Here is a 19,615-nt window from a genome sequence, read left to right as displayed (position 1 = left end):
TTCTGTAGGAGGATTAAGTGGTTCAAAATGTATTAATAGATTTTAATTTTGGGTTTGTAGGAAGCAAGAAAGCTGTCAATTCAGCGTTGTATACAGTCCCTGGTGCATGCTTGTCAGTGTCGTGATGCTAATTGTCGCTTACCAAGTTGCCAGAAAATGAAACGTGTGGTTCAACATACTAAGATCTGCAAACGGAAAACTAATGGAGGTTGCCCAATCTGCAAACAACTCATAGCCCTATGTTGTTACCATGCGAAGCATTGCCAGGTAAGTGTTTAGATTTTGAGAAAACCAACAAAAAGACCCCACTGTCTTTTACATTTCAATCTTTACTCTTTCCCAGGTGACTAATAGTGTCAAACAGACTAATCAGTATACCTCTACTACAAATCAAATTTAAATCACAGATAATATGAAATGATGATATTGATCTTCTCGGTTGTAACGCTATGTGGGCTTGTAGACAGATACAAATTTTCAAAGGAATTTACCAAAGATACTGCAGTATGTTCCTCCAAAATGTTGGTATTTACCTAAATTCCACATAGTGTTGCACCGCTGACATCGCTGCTATTTGAACCTTATATCTCATGCCATGTACACAAAATGAGATGTTGACAGTTTTTGAAACCAAAATCGTTCAAATAATTTCTGCTTTTCCTATATCCCATGAACAATGCAAAAATTATTCTAGTGATTTAAAGTCTACATTAACAATTAATCATAATAACTTGACTTGTAGAGAAATTGTTCATAAAAATGATAAAAGAAGGTTTGGATGTTTTACAACATACTCCATTTCACTAATGAAAAGGTGTCTCAAATTTACGAATTTGATTTTGTGTGACTGCAGGAAACAAAATGTCCTGTGCCATTCTGCTTGAACATCAAACATAAACTGAAACAGCAGCAACTGCAGCAGAGGTTACAGCAGGCTCAGCTGTTAAGGCGCCGCATGGCAGTAATGAACACCCGGTCCACTGTGCCATCTGGTGCTCTGCCAGGCAACTCGAGTACAGGAGGACCAGGAAGTGTCTTGGCAGGCGGGGCAGTGGGCCAGACTGGTGTAATGAGTGGTCAACCAGGTGCAGGCAACATGGTGAGTCTCCAGACCCCCCACCAACCTGCCGGCAGCAAGCCTGGCACACAGACACCACCTGCCAACGTGCTGCAAGTTGTTAAGCAGGTTAGTTAAGAGTACTTGTCACAGAATTAAACTTGGTGGCAAGGATTTTTTATCCATTTTTAATTTCTGGACTCATTTTTCATTTTGAAAGCTGTTTTATTACCCCTGTGACAAGTATGAATGTATCAGTGCATTCAACACCAGGGTAGTAAATGGAGTATGAACATAACAGTACATGTTCCACTTTCTGTGTCCTATAGAGTGCAAACATACATGAAGTTTTACCTTTGCTTTTGCTTTGCTGTGCTGAGGACTAAGCTTCTGGCATCTTGCTGAATGTTGATTACATAATGTTTTCCATTTCTCCTTTTGTATTTATTTCCTTTTTGTGACTTGTGCAGATTATGACATCAAGTCTGTGGTTTCTTTCTGGAAGTCATTCAATTAAAGCTTCTTACACATTTTGTGTTAATGCTAACTGGTGTTTTCATTACTTAACAGGTACAGGAGGAAGCAGCCCGTCAGCAAGCTCCTCACACTGGTTATCCTGGCAAGGTGACTCCTCTGGGTGCAATTGGAGGACAGCCTCAGGTGATGCCACCCCCACAGATGCAGCGACCACCAATAGGTCCCATTGGCCCATCAAATGCACATTTAATTCCCACCATCGACCAATGGAGGTATGTGCATTTTATGTAGAAGTGTGTTTTTGTAATAACATTATCTCCTGACCTTGATTTTCAAAATACTTTCAAAAACTATTCAGGCCCAAGAAAGGTAAGTAAGCTATTTAGGATAGTGTATAACAATAAATTTTCTTATGTATTCAGATTGCATACTGCTATTAGGATAGTGGAATTGAGAAGGTTGCAGTGTACCAGATATGTAAATCTGAAGAGAAAGGAAATGCTGACACAACTTTGGTGATGAAAGCTCTTAGGGACATTCTACCCAGAAGACCAAGAAGGAGATATATATTAGATTCTGTCATAATTCTGAGGTTTTTAGAAATTTAGTTTTCAGAAATAAATATCAAGATTTAATTTTACATACTGAGTATGGGTCATGATATTCTTAAGTCTTGTCAATTTGTGTAATTTATGTAGATATGTATATCATTGGTATTACTTTTTTTGGTAGAGTTGATGGCATGTTGAGTATATACAGTCTTTTCTAAAATTGAGACATTGACTCTCTTGGAGAAAATATCCAGTACTGAGCAGGGCTGCGGAGTCAGAAGCAATTTTAAGTGGAGTTGGAGTCGGTAAAAATGTACCGACTCTGACCTCGATATAGAATCTTAAGAAAATACTATTTTAATGCTTTCGCTACCATGTCAGCCTCAAGCTTAGGGAGATTCAATGACACGTTGAGCCACATGGTGTGCGAATAATGCTTTGTAACTTTGGCTCCGGTACCTTAAGAATATAAACTGTCTACAAACCAACCGATTTCTGCAATAACCATTAGACTTATATTTAAATATAGGTTATAAGTCTAAAAAGTAGCCTGATGATTCATGTGGTGGTGATGAAATGTCGTATGGTACCATTGTAGTAGGTTTACCATTATCAGTACATATTGAGCTTTTATGAAGGAGCCGGAGTCAGAGATTTTAGTACTGACTCCACAGCCCTGGTACTAAGTTAATTAATAATTTTGCTTACATTACTGAGAACACTAATCTGATATCCTATAATGGCAAGTGTTTTTATTTTGTAAAATATATTTGTGTATTTTTTAGTCTCGATGCATAACCTTTGCACAAACTATAAGGTATTGGTTAGGAAATTGTACAGTATAACCTGGAAAATAATTTCTTCTGTCTCTAGAACTAATATAACAGTGCCTGTCTGCATTGAAGTTATAAACACATTCAAGATATGTAAACAATTTCACAACCAGTTCAAAGTTCCTTACATTTTATTTGAGTGTGACAGCTGAAATATTTTTATAAATCTGCCAGTTGTTGCATATTTATACTTAATTAATGTTTTTGTGTGAGGCCATCTGTCATTTATAACAACGGTATCCTCTCAGAAATAAATTGTCTTACTGAACTTCACAAAATTGGCAGTTGCATTTTCAGAATAATTAGCCACACTTGTCATTTCTAGGGTCAGACAACTAAATTAAGGTGTGCATGCATGTAATTACATTGTTTTACTCACATTCAGAACTATATGTCCCACCACATGATCTTGCTGTTACATATCTGGTCTATCAGGACAAAGGTAGATAAGCAGTATGTTGGTGTAATCTTTCAACTCGTATTTTAAAAGGATACACAAGATGGATGAATCTGCCGCCATAATTGCATCTCAATATGGTCCATACAATGATAGGGTATTTTTAATCTGAGAGAGACTTGAATTTTGGTTCAGGGGTCTAATATATAAAACAAATTCTAGAATGTGTTCAGTGTGTTACCATTTGGGTGAAAAAGGAGTTTGTATTGAATTTGCAAGATTCAAAGAGACACTGTCTTGGCTGTAGGTATGTTCCAAATGCGACACTACAGAACCCAGGCTTGCGTCAGACCACACCCCAAGCAGTGCAGCAGCAACCTCAGCAGCCGCCACAACCGCCACACCTTCAGCCCACCCAGTCAAGTATGTTAACAGGTAGTCACATCAGTGGACCGATCCCTCCCATCAGTATTCGCCCACCTCCAACCAGTGGTGGCAGCATGCCTGGTACTGCGGGACCTGCCCTGCACAAACAGGCACTTCAGCAACTCCTGCAGACGCTCAAATCCCCCAATTCACCTGAACAACAGCAGCAGATTCTTCAAATTCTGAAAAGCAATCCTCAGCTCATGGCTGCATTTATCAAGCAACGTCAGGTGTACCAGAACCAGCAACAGCAGGCTGGTCAGCAGCAAGGCCAGGCTGGTAGTGGACATCAGCAGCAACTGCAGCACATGATGTCCCCTCAGCAACAACAGCTGCAACAGCAGCAGCAGCAGCAAGGTCGCATGCAGATGCAGGCCATGCTGAGTCAGCAGCAGCAGCAGGGTACTGTGCTGCCACAACAGGGCCAGCAGATGATGCCACATCAACAATGGTACAAGCAGCAGCTTCTTAGCATGCAGCAGCGGCAGCAGCAGCAGCAACAACAACAACAGCAACAACAGGCAGGTCCATTCCAACAGCCGCCCGCTCCACCGTATGTTCAGCAGCAGAGGCTTCCAACAAGCAGGCAGCAGCAGCAAGGGCATCTTGTCAGTTACCCAAATGTTAGTTTTGAGCCTACGCAGTATGTGCAACAACCGGGTACAGTGGTAGCACAGCAAGTGTTGCAGCAGCAGCAACCTGGACTAAAACCCACGCCACCACCTGTCCCATCACCGCAGGGGACAGGTGCAGGAACAATGATGATGGGCCCACCACCTGGAACAGGCTCAGCCACTGGCATTTCTGTTCAGCAGCAACAGCAGTTAATGCAGGCTGTGAGATCCCCCCCTCCAATTCGGTCACCTCAGCCCAATCCGTCGCCCCGGCCCGTTCCCTCGCCACGCAACCAACCCGTACCTTCCCCGCGTGGTGGTGCAGGACCCGTTCCGTCCCCACACCACCATCCTCCCCCCCCACATGTGACCCCTACACATTCACCTGCACACCATCCACCTGATCTGGGAGGTAGCAGTGAGATGATGCTCTCTCAGTTGTCAGGGGCTGGTGCTGGACAGCAACATGGGGCAGGGGCAGGTATGCCTCACCACCCCTCCCCTGCAGGTGCCCCTCCGGGCTCAGCAGGATCAAGTGGTCAAGGACCCACACAGGGGGGAAATGATCCCAATGATTTGCCCCCAATGACTCCTCAGGACAAGCTTTCAAAATTTGTGGAACAATTGTAGTAGTGGAAGTGTGTGTATCTAAGTACTTAAATTATGGGGATTTTTATGTGAATAATGCTGTACCTAGTTTCCTCATTGCAGTTTTGTGCAGTGATGGAAATTGAGGCATGTCATTGAATATGAAAGTATTAAGAGATGGAGAGAGGGGAAGTCTCTGTACAAATTGTGTGTGGTATAGAAACATACTTCTAAATATTGTGTTCAAGGAAAATTGTAAAGTTGACTTCATTTCTTATCCATTTATGAAAATTTCCCTCCTGGATCTCTTTATCTCGTGTGTTGAATGTTGATATATTTGAAGTGGTGTGGAGGAGACAGGTTTGTGGTTGAGTAGATAACCATGTTGATTGAGAGGACTTACACTGCCGAAATCTTTTCTTCTCTTCTTCTGTTGTGACAGTGGCATACCATCTTTGTCACCATTATCCACATCACCGCCACTACCACTGCTATCACTCACATTTTTCTGTTATTACTCTCACCGTTACGATGACAACTGCTAATGTTACTTGTATTACTGCTACTGTGTCACTACCTGTTTTGTGTAAATAAATGTGCAAATGATGCCAGTACCACTTAACATGTAAAAAGTGCCACTTCTGGGAAGGGTGGGACAGGGGAGAACTGACAAGAGTGTAGTATTAAGGGAAGACAAGCTGTTCAACAACAATCCAAGTATTTGGCTTAGCAAGGCTGTGTTTTTTGTGCAGACTTTGTGCAAAGTAGTGGTGAACATCTTTAATTTAAAATGAACTAAACTAAAAATAAAGCAAAATATGTTCATATGGAAACCAAGAAATATTAGTGGTGCATCAGTTGACATAATATTTGTTAATTTTATTTTACAAAATGCTACTCCAGACGAGACTAAGCGAAATGAACGTTCGTTCAGTGGAAAACATTTAAATAAATATCTTCAAATGAAGTAATATTCATTGCTTAACAGATGATAGAACCAATCATTGTTAGCATTACAAACTTAATGAAATGCAACATGAAAATATTTCTTATAAACTCAGTGTGCTCTTTTCTTTAAAGGTACACCTTGTTTACATTTATCGTAATTTGAAGAAGAAACACAAACATTTGTATAGTTAGTTGATAAATAGCTTTGGAAGTTCAAACTTGTATTGTAGGATATAGACTTTTCCCCTCCTCCCAGCCCCCTTATCCATGGTATTATAAACTTGTTTTTAATTTTACCAAGGCTGACAACCCATACTCATGTGAGTGACGTAAATGATCACATGTAGGTAACTTCAGCGATTTTTTTAAATGACCACCAGTGACATTGATTCAGCCCACGATTAAATTTTTAATCAAACCTTTTCTTCCCTCTCCATCATCTTTCCCATGTAATAAGAATGTGTTAGCAAGTGCTGAAAGGAACGTCAAGTTTGGCAATGTACTGTAATCATGATGATTTAGAAATAAGTTTTCTCCCTTTTCTATGAGTAAATGACACAAGCCACTAGAAAATGAAGAAAATATGTATACAAACAAAATAATCAGTGATGGTTTTTCAGCATCATAAAATTGAAATAATCTGCCTAGCACTTTCTGGTTTCTTGTATAAATTAATATAACCTAATTAATCAATATTATATAAGAAAGATCTCAAGTACTTGTAAACTTTTTTATGAAGCTGATGAGATGAATATTACTCTTTTCATACTCTTTTGTTTTCTCAGTGGGGCAAGGTTGTGATGTATGGCAGGTGGTTTTATTGGGACAAAAGATCATTTTGACGTTTTCAATTGGAAAAATGTGCATTCTGGAAATGAAGCAGATGTTTCATTCAAATGACAACCAGCGAGCACCGTGCATGAACCAAACACACTGGCACCCATACTGTTGCCGTTGAGTGCACTGTGTCACTTGTAAGGTGTAACTTGGAATGCAGACGTGAAAATTATCATGGTTTGAACCATGTAAATGTGCAAATAATTAGTTACGGTTGTGTACATTGAATTGTTAAATGTTTGTGACAACTGTGATGAGTAATATTTTTTATGTTTGTATTAATAAACCTCATTATTTATTAAAGAGCAACCGGGTGCTGTGTAGGGAGTGATGTTCCTTTGCGCCCCAAGTTACACTGTACCAGCTCTTAGCAGTTGCATTGGGCACTAACAGAACTATAAAATGCTAATAGTTATTTGTTGGTGTTTTACTCATTATGAATGAAACAGTTGGGTGTAAAATTAAAACAGGTGGCAGATTTTGTTATATTTTGTCCCCAGTACCCTCCATTTCATTTTTATATATATTTAAATAACAAAATGAGCATTTACATTCCACCTCTTGTCAAAATCTGCCCCTATTTTAGTTTTGAAAGTGCCATATGTGTACATGCAAAATAAGGAGTATTTTTGTTTTATATTATTTAATTTTTTTTTAATTCCCAATGTCTTTGACCCACCTGTGCAATACCTACAGTAAAAGTATGTTTCTTTTATTTATTATGAAACCATAAAAGTTAGCATGATTAGTGTTTTAGTATTAATGGAGTATAATATTACTAAGCCATTATTTGAAGCGCTCAATGTACAGTTGTAAAGTGTTGACCAAACAAAAAGAAAAAACAACAAAAATTCAGCACACCAAACTTCAGTTTGTACATAATTGCAGAAAGATAAAATGTATCTTAAGTGAAAGATCATTTAAAGAAATGATTGCACACATTTTCAGATTTTTTAAAGGACAAAGGGGGAGTCCATGTGAGTTGGGCTAGGTCACTCTGCTACATCTTGAACATGGTATTAATTTAACAAATCTGTGGCAAAGTGGACAAGTCCAAATTGTAAAAACATAAATTGCAAATAATTTACATATATGATTGCTGTCTTCTGTAGGTTTACGGTCAAAGAGCATTTGATGATTTTATAATAAATCTTCAAGAAATAAGATACCTCGTAGTTGATTTTGAGAATTCTTGTTGAAAATCTCATTCTTATGTTCCAGGTGAGTGACTGTAACAGAAGTCCATCATTAAATACGTTTTGTTATTAGGAGTGTGCAACCTCTTTTGAGTGAGAATAATTCTTCCTAATGGTTTGAAAATAGCTGATACCTGTACCTGAAACCCAACCCTAAACACCCACAGCCAAGAAAGTTGATAAGGTTAATATCAATGCACAAGCATTCAGGTGGCCCTGTCCATGTTTCAAGGATAGTTCCTGCACATAGTCTGTGACCATTGCTTTCTGTTAGTAATCTGTTGTCCACTATCTCTGTAAACTATTGGTACTGTTAGAGGTAACAAGAGTGGAAAGATTTAACCCATTCTTTTTAATTTTGTGTGTCTTGTTGCCTGGTGTTCATTCACTGCAAAACAAGTTTTTATAAATACAAAACCACTGTTCTAAATCACAGTAATAACACGCAACAAAAAGCTGACATTATTTTTGCTTGTATTTAATTAAATATTCACATAAACATGTTAAAAGTATCCCAAATTGTATGCCCTTAAGTTCTGTTTGATTAATGTGTAATATAGATGTTAACCAAATTTCATTGAAATCCATCAAGTAGTTTTAGAGCTGAAACATGTGAATAGACAGTCCCCACCATGGATTAGTTGTATGCACTTTGTGCAAAAATGCATAAAAGTGGAATGTTAACCTTGGTAGTTATGAAAACTGCATCTGATGAAACTTTAGGTAAATATTCAAGTACTTGTTTATGTGAGTCCATCCAACTTGTGACTTGTCTAATCATTCAGCCACCAAACTTCTATCTCTTGGAGAGGAGGTAGAGCTCATATTCTAAATGGGATAATGGGAAGGAAGAGAAAATTGCAACCTGGAAGTGTAAACAGGAAGAAAGTAACATTACTTAAAAATCAGAGTGTCTGTCTACGTCCTCTTATGTTTTAAACATAAATTTCATAATTACTGCTTTTTTCCCCCCTTCCCTGCCCTTAACCTTCAAAAAATATTGGCTTGTGTCAGTTAACAAATTTTTGCAAAATCTGGTATGAACATAATGTCACTAGAGGCCACACCACCTTTGTTTATGTTAAATTTCCTGTCATCTGTAATACCAACATTGCAGCTATACTAACTAAAGAGGTGGGAGTGACACTAGTGGTACTTAAAGTAGGGTTTTTATATTTGTGTGGTTATAGATTTTAAATAAATTGTAATTTGTATGTACCATATGTAAAGACTGTCTCACACTCTTCATATATGGTAACATGATGCCAATCATGTGAGATCTAAATTTAGCTCTCAGTTTGATGGCGATAACTAAGGGACCATTAGAGTTAGGCATGTGTTCTGTATGGAGATGGATGATAAATGTACCTACAGATTTTATATTAAATATAGTTCACACATTAACAGTCACACGTACAGTTTCGCAGTCTCTCTAAAGAGTACATAGGTGGAATTGGCATTCCTGTTCCTGCAGGCAAAATCTGGAAAGAGTTTGGCATCACATCTGTTCTGTATTTGAGAGGCACAAGCATGATTTCCATTTGATTGTAAGAGGTGTACATTTCTAATGTTGCATTAGTGATATGTAGGAATCTCAAGTGGATATATTAACCATTACTTGGGCCTGCCATGAAAGATTAAAGGACACGCTCCTGACACACATGCTGCAAATTTCGTGAGTTTTAAATGATGTTATGTATAGTATGTAGAGACTCTACTGTAGGTTGTTTGTTGCTGTCTAGGCCAAGGTTTGATTCCAGGGCAGCCAGTGTGAAATTTGCGAACAACAAAATATCACTGATGAGGTTTTCCTTCATGTGCTTTGTTTTACCTCAACCAGTCATCATTCTGGGAATGCTCCATATTCAGCTAAAGTCATCCATCATAGTCGCTGTTTTTAGTTCAGGCTTCACAGTATTCCTGCAACAGCAATGCTGCTACAACATTTTGTTCCTTTAAGTATTGTGACCCTTTAAATTAATCAAAGAGAATGCAATTTACAAATGGTAATGTTAATATAATACATAGCATTCCAAAAGTCACTGGAGTTAACCACTATCTGCCAGTATTGTCTGCTATGTCATCCCAGTGCAAGTTTCAGGTCATACATTACTGTGACTTTTCATATACACTGTTGTATGCAATATAACAAGTTTTATTAAAATCTTGGAAGATTTACTAAGTAAAGTGGCCCTTGAAACATGCCATAGTAAACAATTTGCAGAATAAAATTTGGTATATGTGCCCTATACCGATAACTTAGGATGTTCTGCTGCTGTTGCAGAAAACATGAAACTGATATAGGTGGTTTTCAGTGCAGGTTTTCATTTGAAATGCCTAAAATTTGAAATAAGTTAGACCCATCTCCATGGTTTTTTTTAAATTATTGAAAAGTTTTTATTCTAGATAAAGACTCTTGCATTTAAAAAATGGTTTTATCGGTATCCTCATATGTACATCTGATACCAAGAAGGGTATATAAGGCTTAAAACAAGAACATGCATGGTTTAGCCAATTGCTATGAGATGAAGAGAGGGAAGCACTTTAAAGTGGATTTATTATTTTGTTGATGTGAAATGCAGTAAAATGATACCTAGTGATAATGTTAGTGTGTGTTGGAGTTCAGTTGTTTGAAATATTAATTTATACTTTTTTTTTCAGCAGGAGGTGAAACAGATTGGATTTTGTATTTGGAGGAAATAAATTGTTCGTTATAGTTATATATATATATATATATATATATATATATATATACAGATCTGCATTATGTCAGATCACTTAAGATTTAATGGTTCTCGGTTAAACATATATGGGTAAATGTACTTTTCTAAGTGATTGGTAACTTCCATGTTTGTTTTACAGCCCTTTATACCGAATTTTAAGTTAAGAATTGACACATTTACGGTGATTTGGATATCTTTTCACGCTAAAGCGTAAAAGGCCTCATTTCAAGTTGTTTTTGGATATCGTGAAGATTGTCATGGATTAAACATCTGTGCTTTGTAATCAATTTAATTCCCTTAGAAAGAAGAAAAGTAATCGATTTGTTAACTTGTGTCGCGTTTATGTTGGCGATTCTGTGAACAGCGGATTTGTAGTATTGTTCAGACATATATTGCAAGATGTTTGTATTTTCGGTTCGTTACGGGTATTATAAAAGTACCATTGAAATGAGATATATGTGTTAGTGATATCAATTTAACTCAAAAGGTGAGTATAATAAGAATGAGAAAATTCTTTAACATGCTAAAAGATTACTTTTGTAAATGCTACATGTCAGAATCGAATGCATGGGAATGATAACAACAAATATGTAGTTCTTGATAAATTTAGGGAATTATTATTAATCAGTTCGTTGCCTTTTCCAAAACATTAAGATATAGTAATTGTTTCCCCATCACTTGTGTGGTTGCAATATATATTATATTGCTTCAAAGGAAGAAAAAATTGCAAATAACATTTGAAAACAATTCTCAAAACTGATGAATGTGAAGGAGGAAATTCATATTGAGGAACTTTGTGGTTCATACTGTTACTCTTAGTCATTTTCTTAAAAATCTTCAGTTATCAGGGCATGTGGTACACCAGTGTGTATCGGAAAATTAATTTAGAATTTTGGTTTCCAAACGTGGAAAGTGGCCGCAAGGCTAGGGCAAAGCTGTGAGAATAATATTTAAATATATCAAAAGAGAACGTAAATATTCATTATACAGACAGATTTTTGTCTAAAACACCTTTTTTGATCTACTCACTACGTGTTTATATATATATATATATCTCTGGAAACTCTTGTAGGCCTCTGTATAAAGGTTATAATTTTTTTATCAAATTTCAGTGTCTTGTTTCTGTTGTTCCCTCTGTTTTCAGCAATTAACCCCTTTCTTGGTTTCTGGCTAAACTAGGACTTGAGCTTATAAAAGATATCCACTGTTATCAGAACCTGAATGTTCATCACCACTGACATCAAAGCTCATTAGACACAATCCTGAGCTAGCTCCTGCCTCCTAACATTACAATCTATTTCCATAACATGTGTTAATACTAACCTGCCAGCTTGTTCTTAATCTTCCATGTGGCTGCAGTTTAAGAGATTTTCTCCACCACAATTGTATATACACAGGAAGTTGTGCCTATCCATTATTTTTCTCTCATCTCTGAATGTACTTCACAGATTTTAATTAAATTTGGTATTCAGCATCTACAGTAGTGAATTTAATTTTGGTCTGTATCTTTTCACTAAAGCAACTTGATTTGAAGCTCAGATTTAACTATAAAGTTTCTCATAAATAGCCTAGTCTCAACATACAAAAACCTGGTTGCTGAAGAACTTTTCCAGAAAAATTACCCATATATATCCTCTCTTGTGGTCATTCAGTACAGCACAATGTAATGCCGTAATGTAACTGTTTTTGTAAGAATTAGACATGTTAATTTCTAGTTTATACCTGGAGGGAATTTCAACCTCCTCATTCCCAGAGATGAGTTGGACAAAAATATAACATACATTGGTTGAAGATGGGCAATTATTTTTCCTCAGATGACAGAATATTAGTTAATTTCTGTTTTAAAGTTTTCAATCTTACATAACATATTTGTGACTATGGTGGTGAAACATGTAATGTGAATGGGCTAACAGATATTGCAATATATGTGCCCAAACCAGGGAAGTATGCTGAATTGTATTTGGCAAAAATAGGTACTACAAATTGGGTACAAGTTTCCACTAAGAACATATAGAAATAAGAGGAGTTTTTCCACAACTATTTTATTTGGTGTGGCATTACAATATTTTGTTACATGTATAAGATGCTATTTATAGTCATTCACAATAAAATATGAAGTTTTCAAGGATTCTGCTGCATGTAGTTGCTGATTGCTTTTAACAAAAGCATGAACTGTTTCATTACTGGAACTGCCGCAGTGCATAGGGAACTGAAACAAAGAAACGGAAAACTGCATCAGAGTTCCACCATAACCTGAAAACCTCGATCCCACAAGCCAAACATTTCGTCCAAAAACTAGGAACGTTAAATATGTTCATCTTCAAGGAACATTGGCAATAGAAAAGTGGCTGGTTTTTCAAATGTATAGTTTTCAGACTTGTAATGTACGAATGTATATGTGAACTGATTACATACCTGATCTAATAAGTGCAATGAGTAGTGCAAATGTGGCTACATTTGCTAATACATTATCCCTCGCTTTCTTTCTCTCTTCAGCAGGGTCAATTCTATCCGGCTGTGCCTGAATGCGAAACATATTAAAATTCTAAACAAAGCACTGTTAGGCAGTAATTTTATTATGTTCACACTGATGTATGTACAATAACTTTGTTAGGTTATAGGCCTACTCTCACGATATTTCACTGATGCCGGATACACGACGAAACAGAATAATCGCGCTTCAATCGACTGAGTGGCAGAATCGAGAATTGGTTGCAAATATAATCTATATCCGGAACAAGTTACCACCAGATATGATTCCTACTTTGCCCAAAAAGAATAAAGTGTGTGTCTGATTTCAAAGTATCTGGGTATACACATGTTTTATCTCCGAAACTACCCCAGTAATGGAAACTACTGGAAGGATAAAGATAGACTCGGTATGGGCGAATGAGATGTACACAAATAAAGATAATTGTAGCGCCGTGTAGTCTAATTGAAGTATACCGACGTTTCAGAGGTGCTTGCTGCCTGGCCTGCAATAAACCCACAGAGTGTATTTATGGGTTTAGTATGACTCTCATAATAAACACCTATCATCTCCATAAACTGTATTAACCAGTTGTTCTTCGTCATGTTTTCTCTGGAGTAGGAACACACATTTTAAGCACGATGAATGTCGTTCTGCAGAGGGTTAAATCGTCAGCGTTATTGATCCTAAATTTGTAGTTGATTCGGCACGTATAATAATGATGTCCTTCCTCTAGGTTTATGTCCACCTGTGGTTTCCTATGTACTTAATCCTACAACAGGAAAGTTAAACAAATGATCAATTTGCATTCCTAAGGAAGTAGTAGCATTTATTATGCGCCGCTGTACTTCACGGTGAATTTCGTGACTTGGGGTGCATGTTAGAGTGACGTCTCTATTGGATTTTTTGGATCGATTAAAAATGCAAAATTTCGTAAGATGATACTCGTATTATACATGCACAAACTACTTTTCCCTCTCCCCCTTAGATTGAACGTTCTGCGGTCGAGGTTCGGTTTTTGGCTTTTTTCTTTTTGCCATCAACTTCAGATAGACTTTGATATACACCCAGCTTCGTACCTAATCGGCAACGGGGCAAAGGCGGTCGGAGAGTGCAACAAATTACCACCACAACCTTCAATCTATCATCTGCGTTATTGTGCCGTGTGGTCAGTCTGGCGGAGTTCACCGGCATTTCAGAGGTGCAGCACCTGTGAAACGTCGGTAGACTTATTCCAGACTGTACGGTACATCTCTGCAGAAATCCATTTTCATACTAGCCGCCGTGAGAACATGATCTCTTACTTATAAATTTGGTGATTTAAGCACTCTTATGTATGTTGAACTTTTGTAATTCAGTACGGTTGAGTAATGAATATTGTATTTGTTTATTCTGCCCTTTGTCATCGCATTGTTACACGAAAGTTTACGTCATTATAATCCTCTTGTCAACATTAAACAGTTGATGTGCTTAATGTGGACACAAAATGAAACAAAAGGCCATGCACAGTATTCATTATTGATTAAGAAGCGTTTCGGTATTGACCGGGAAGAAATATCTTCCTACAGACATTAAAAGGCATGTAATTTATTAATTAAAGAGAGGTTCCCAATAAATGTTAGGACCGTGGTGACTTCGGCTATTTCAGAGGTGGGCATTTTACGGACCGCGAAAAGTATTCTGCCCGCAACGATGTCACAATATTATGTAGCTCTTTGTCAAATTTTCTATTATTTTCTTGTAGCATAAAGTATTGAATCCACGAAAGATAATCGAGATTTTGATAGAAGTGAAAGGTTTTAAGTAAACCAGATTTGATTTAACGAGCCTCATAACGACTTCAACAGGTCTGTACCAGTCAGATTTTAGGACAGGCCCCCATCATATCCCAATTATTGTTAATTAAATTTTATATATTCTGATATTCTGTTGAAGAAATATAATTGGTTACTGTGTATAACTGGTAGCTTATTCACAATTTTATTCAGCTATAGAACGTTTTTTCAAGCGATTCTTTGGCCTGAAGTTGTTCGGAAATAGTCTTATCCGAATAAAAATAATTGCTTATTCTCATTCTAAACGTACATTCTGTTTCTGTCCAGCGTATCTCCGGGGTGGGAGGGGGGGGGATGTTGGGGTTGAAATTTCTTTCAGTTGGCAATCACAAATTATCTTTCCTAATTCTTCTTACTTTGGCAGAGTTAAACTACAGCATTATATCGTTCGTAATTTTGAACGGTCATCATGAACAGGATAGTTTACATACTTATTACTGTAAAGAGCCCTGTGAAAATACTGTCGTATTTTTTTTGGGAAAGCTATGCAAAGAACCCAGTCGGGATAGCTGGCCACTTGGGTAAGAACCGAACCAAATGCCTCCAAATTCAATGCAAGCTCTTCCATCTGAAATTTTAACCTGACTATACTTGTGTAAGACGAAATGTTAAATTATGAAAGAGAATACGTCTTTGATCATGCATCTCTTACCTCAAGTTTAAACAGAATAAATATTGATATTAATATTTATAAAGGCCTAATAGCATGGTTCAACCTTGCTTTAGGCCTGCTCTGTTTTTAGCAGTCGCTTCCCTTGTCAGTCAGAAATATGGCACACTCTTGGGTCAGAATGTTTTGGGAGCTAGTGAGAATTATTTCTATCTCCTTGCAATGGCTGGCTGTAACGTCCGAACCTGGAATTCATCAGGACGTTTTAATCAGCTCAGTTGGAGAAATGACACACAATATAATATTAAATAATTTCGGCGGTGCTGCATGCGTTGGAGTAATCACAGAGATAAATTCGGATGTTATAGATTATATCCCAAAGTCATTGCTCAGATTTCATATTCAAATTGGAAGAAATGATTCGATTTTAAAATTGGAAGAAAGTGACACTTTGGATTATGCCTCCCTGAGTGATGGGACGTTGGCATTTGAGAGACTTCTAATAGAATCTTTAAATGCAGGTTGTCCAGCGTATGTAATTCAAGTCTCTAACCCAAAACCTGTCATTCATTGCTTTGCAAGAGCATCGCGTAGAGCGATGTTCAGGGCAAATAGACAGTATTTATACCTGCCAATTCTACAAGGATCTACTATTTATGACATTCCAGACATGAATGCAGACGATATTTTCACAATGAAAGAGATGAATTACATGCCAGATCTAGTTGTTGCCAGAATTGTACTACAGAATAAAAACAAACGAGATGGAATTAACACCAATCACCGGTTTAAAAGTTTTAAGAATATTGGTATTAAAAAATATAATCTTGAAGGCAGAAATAATTCAACTCAAAGAGAATGCACGGAAAGTAATTCCTCGATAATTGTAGGAACCGTTACTTCTAAATTTAAGATTGAACTTCGAACACACAGATTCGTAGGTTCCGAAACTTCAAAGAACGTACTTATTGATGTGTGGTTACCAAATAGTGGCGAATGCACTGGGAAGTTCTTGAGATCTTTAGATCTGTTCCCTGATAAAACAAGGGACGTGAAGGGAAAGGAGCTGACCCTGGTTACGTGGTATTACCCACCGTTTGTAATTTTAGATTTGTATGCAAATCCGCCACTGTACGACGGCATCGAGTTTCGAGTTGTTCGAGAGTTTTTGCGATACATCAACTCAACATTCAGGCAAGTCGAGATATCGAGATTTTTCTGCATTTAAAATTTAGCCAATTCGATAGAGGTGTCTCTTTGAAAATTTTCCAGTTTCGCCCGTTGCGTTGGAGAGATATGATCTTGTGTTATCATGTGCCATCTGTATTTCAATCTCTTCGCAAATGTAGTAATTTTTTCAACGATGTTATTTCGATGGGCGAATAGTAGTTAACAAGTTTGGTATTCAACAGGTTCAGTAAATAGTACATGATCTTTGTAAAAGACTTTTGCGAACACAATCACTATATAGTCTGCTTTTATAGACCACAAAGGTTCATTACTTTGTTCACAAAGCCAACGAAAGGAGTTTGTCCACATTTTTGCATCATTGTTCTAAGATCCATTTCTGCTGCTGTTAATATCAGATAAGTATGTTGGTACAATGACAACCACACACCTGGAGGTGGTAAAGGAAACTGCTAAAACATTCTAACCTCTAAACTACATTACCTACAGAAAACAAAGTAACGTGTCTGGTTTTAGGGTAACGTCAGATCCTGAAAACTACTGGGGTGATGCCTTTGACAATGGTACTGGAAATGGAGTGCTAGGCTTCGTTGCGATGGACCAGGCAGATATTGGCTTCTCAGCTTTCTATGCATGGCCCAGTAGTTTCAAAGTGGTGGACTTTCCTGCATCGCACATGCGCAGTTCTGTGACCATGGTGACACCACAACCTAAATTACTGCCTGGTTGGATGGTGCCCCTGGCGCCCTTTTCTAGTACAATGTGGGGAGCAGTCGGCGCATGTCTTGTGGGGTCCACATACATTCTGTATAATCTACAGAGATTTGTTGACAAGTATCTTGGTGAGTTACCTGCAATAGGAAATTAGATGTAGCGAAAGGTGGGGTGTCCTCTTATGGCACATTTTACATGTGTGTATTTACTGGGACCTAATAGATACCATTACATTTTTTTTAGTTATAGCTGCACTACTGCTTTCTGTTATTTTGTGGAAAGGATAAATTGCATTATCAAACTGATGTTTTCATACCACATACCTTCAAGGGGTCAGTAAAACTTCCTAGTTCAGCTTGTTACAGCTCATTCACTTTCAGTACCTAATGTTTTAACTTCTGCTTAATATATGTTTCAGGCAATTCACAAGACAAAGTGAACCCATTCTCCAAGATGGACTACACTGCACTACGCACCTATGCCATGTTAGTGAACCAGGCTCCCACATTCTCATGGAATTCCAACGTTCCTCGACATGTTCCGGCTCGACATTTTGTTGCTTGGTTCCAGTTTCTGGGGGAGGTTATCTCTGACACCTACAATGCAGGTCTTGCATCTGTGTTGTCATCACCGAGGTATAGGCCTGTTTTGTAACTGGGATTCTCAACTCTATTTGCTTTTATTATGCAGTTTAAAGCCTGTTGTCACTTTGGGACAATACATTAGGTTTTCTAAGTGTGTTTTTTGTGATTTTGCTTACCTCATTGGTTTTGTTGTGGACTTGTTGGTGTAAAAATCTGTTGTTTCTAAGCCAGTCACACTATAGGCATTACAGATATCTATTTTTTTATTTGGTTAAAAATATACACCATTTCAAACATATTTCAAGTAAAAGTTGAATATTGTAATGAGACCTATGTTACATAGAAGCATTTTGGTACATTGAGCTGTCACTTGAGAAAACTTTAAAGCATGTTTTGAGCTTCTTTTAAATCAGTGGTTTTACTGATTGTACTGCATTAACTGGGGAGAATTAATTATTTTTTATTTGTACAGTAAAATCTCTGTTGACCGATCCTTGATTATTCGATTCCTGCATTAACTGACCAAATTTCAACCAGCCAGTCACCAGGTTGAAATTTGAACCGGAGACCCCCTGAATACGAAGCAGGAGTGTTAACCACTCAGCTGTGATGTTCAGTAACTTAGGAGAAAGGACGTTCTGAACTTCCTTCTTGCCGAATTTTTATCACTTTTACTGGAAGCATATCTAAACCAGTATGCGTAGAAAAGCCTAAAATCATGATACATTGCTTGCATGAATCTCTTATTCTGCAGATATGAACCTCCAATTGAAACGATAGAAGACCTTGCCAACCGAGATGTTATCTGGGCTGGAAACCACGTTGCTTGGATTTGGTCCATTGAAGAAGATGATAATCCAAACCTGCAGACAATCACTGAGAATTTCCGTTGTTTGACAAATGAGCAGATGAATGAGATTGGCCAGAGGAGTGGAGATTTGGCATTTGGAATAGAGAGACTGCAAGGAGGTGAAGTATCTGGGAGGAGGCTGTGAATTTGTGCATGAGTTGGACCTCTACTTGTCCTTGTGGGTCTTTTTCCCCTCCAGGATGAGTTACTTTGATGTTTTGCCATCAGTGGCATTCCTCCTTGGCTTTGCTTTGCTTTCATCGTTTTTAACATCCCTTTGCCTCTACCTTTCCATGTCAGAACTTCCAAGTCCCAAGGATTATCTGAACTGCCCCTATAGGAGGAGGTTTGCTACACATTGAGGCTAGACCACTTTTGGGAACTAAGCCCTCAAAAAGGCACTGCCAGGTAATACCCCCAATGCCTTCTCCAACCAGGATTACTACCCAGGCCCTTTTCCAAGATGCTAGCTTTATTGGGACCTGGCTCCCAAGTATTGTTGCTCCAGGGGCTTTACCCCACAGACCACTTCTCCCTTGCCTTAGACACCCCTGTATGTTCACTATTTTGGTTGCATCATTAGTTCAAGAATTATCTAAGGTAATTATTTGGACACACTGTTGCCCAACAGTGACCTTGGAGAACATTAGTGCAACAATGGCATGTGATGAACATCTTTTAAATGTCATTGTACTCCAGAGTACACTTTTCTAAGCT

The 19,615-nt window shown here is 37.8% G+C and overlaps 2 protein-coding genes across 20 annotated transcripts in view; both read left to right on the top strand.

Moving 5' to 3' along the window:
- Positions 1 to 7,996, top strand: part of nej (CREB binding protein nejire) — a 50,027-nt gene extending 42,031 nt beyond the window's left edge. For 3 of the 4 annotated variants that reach the window (XM_022063455.2, XM_022063453.2, XM_022063452.2), the window contains 4 exons: positions 61 to 267; positions 854 to 1,186; positions 1,628 to 1,806; positions 3,623 to 7,996. In XM_022063455.2, the coding sequence (XP_021919147.1) occupies positions 61 to 267; positions 854 to 1,186; positions 1,628 to 1,806; positions 3,623 to 4,985 (2,082 nt within the window). In that variant the 3' untranslated portion in view covers positions 4,986 to 7,996. The remainder of the gene's footprint in view (positions 1 to 60; positions 268 to 853; positions 1,187 to 1,627; positions 1,807 to 3,622) is intronic. The other variant, XM_022063454.2, reaches the window with a different exon arrangement.
- Positions 7,997 to 10,972: 2,976 nt separating this feature from the next.
- LOC110829578 (glutamate receptor ionotropic, delta-2) overlaps positions 10,973 to 19,615 on the top strand; it is a 29,103-nt gene continuing 20,460 nt past the window's right edge. For 9 of the 16 annotated variants that reach the window (XM_022063432.2, XM_087354984.1, XM_087354986.1 and 6 more), the window contains exons 1-4: positions 10,976 to 11,134; positions 17,267 to 17,592; positions 17,883 to 18,099; positions 18,803 to 19,017. In XM_022063432.2, coding sequence (XP_021919124.1) covers positions 17,346 to 17,592; positions 17,883 to 18,099; positions 18,803 to 19,017 — 679 coding nt within the window. In that variant the 5' untranslated portion in view covers positions 10,976 to 11,134; positions 17,267 to 17,345. Of the gene's footprint in view, positions 11,135 to 16,827; positions 17,153 to 17,266; positions 17,593 to 17,882; positions 18,100 to 18,802; positions 19,018 to 19,615 lie in introns of those variants that run through there. The other 7 variants (XM_087354979.1, XM_087354980.1, XM_087354978.1 and 4 more) reach the window with 4 other exon arrangements.

Source organism: Zootermopsis nevadensis, unplaced genomic scaffold (assembly GCF_977971745.1).
Source record: "Zootermopsis nevadensis isolate Lab colony 2312 unplaced genomic scaffold, Znev_1.0 Znev_ptg000024l, whole genome shotgun sequence".
Taxonomy (NCBI): domain Eukaryota; kingdom Metazoa; phylum Arthropoda; class Insecta; order Blattodea; family Termopsidae; genus Zootermopsis; species Zootermopsis nevadensis.
The sequence above is the reverse complement of the archived record's forward strand: the minus strand, read 5'-3'. Positions and strand labels throughout refer to the sequence as shown.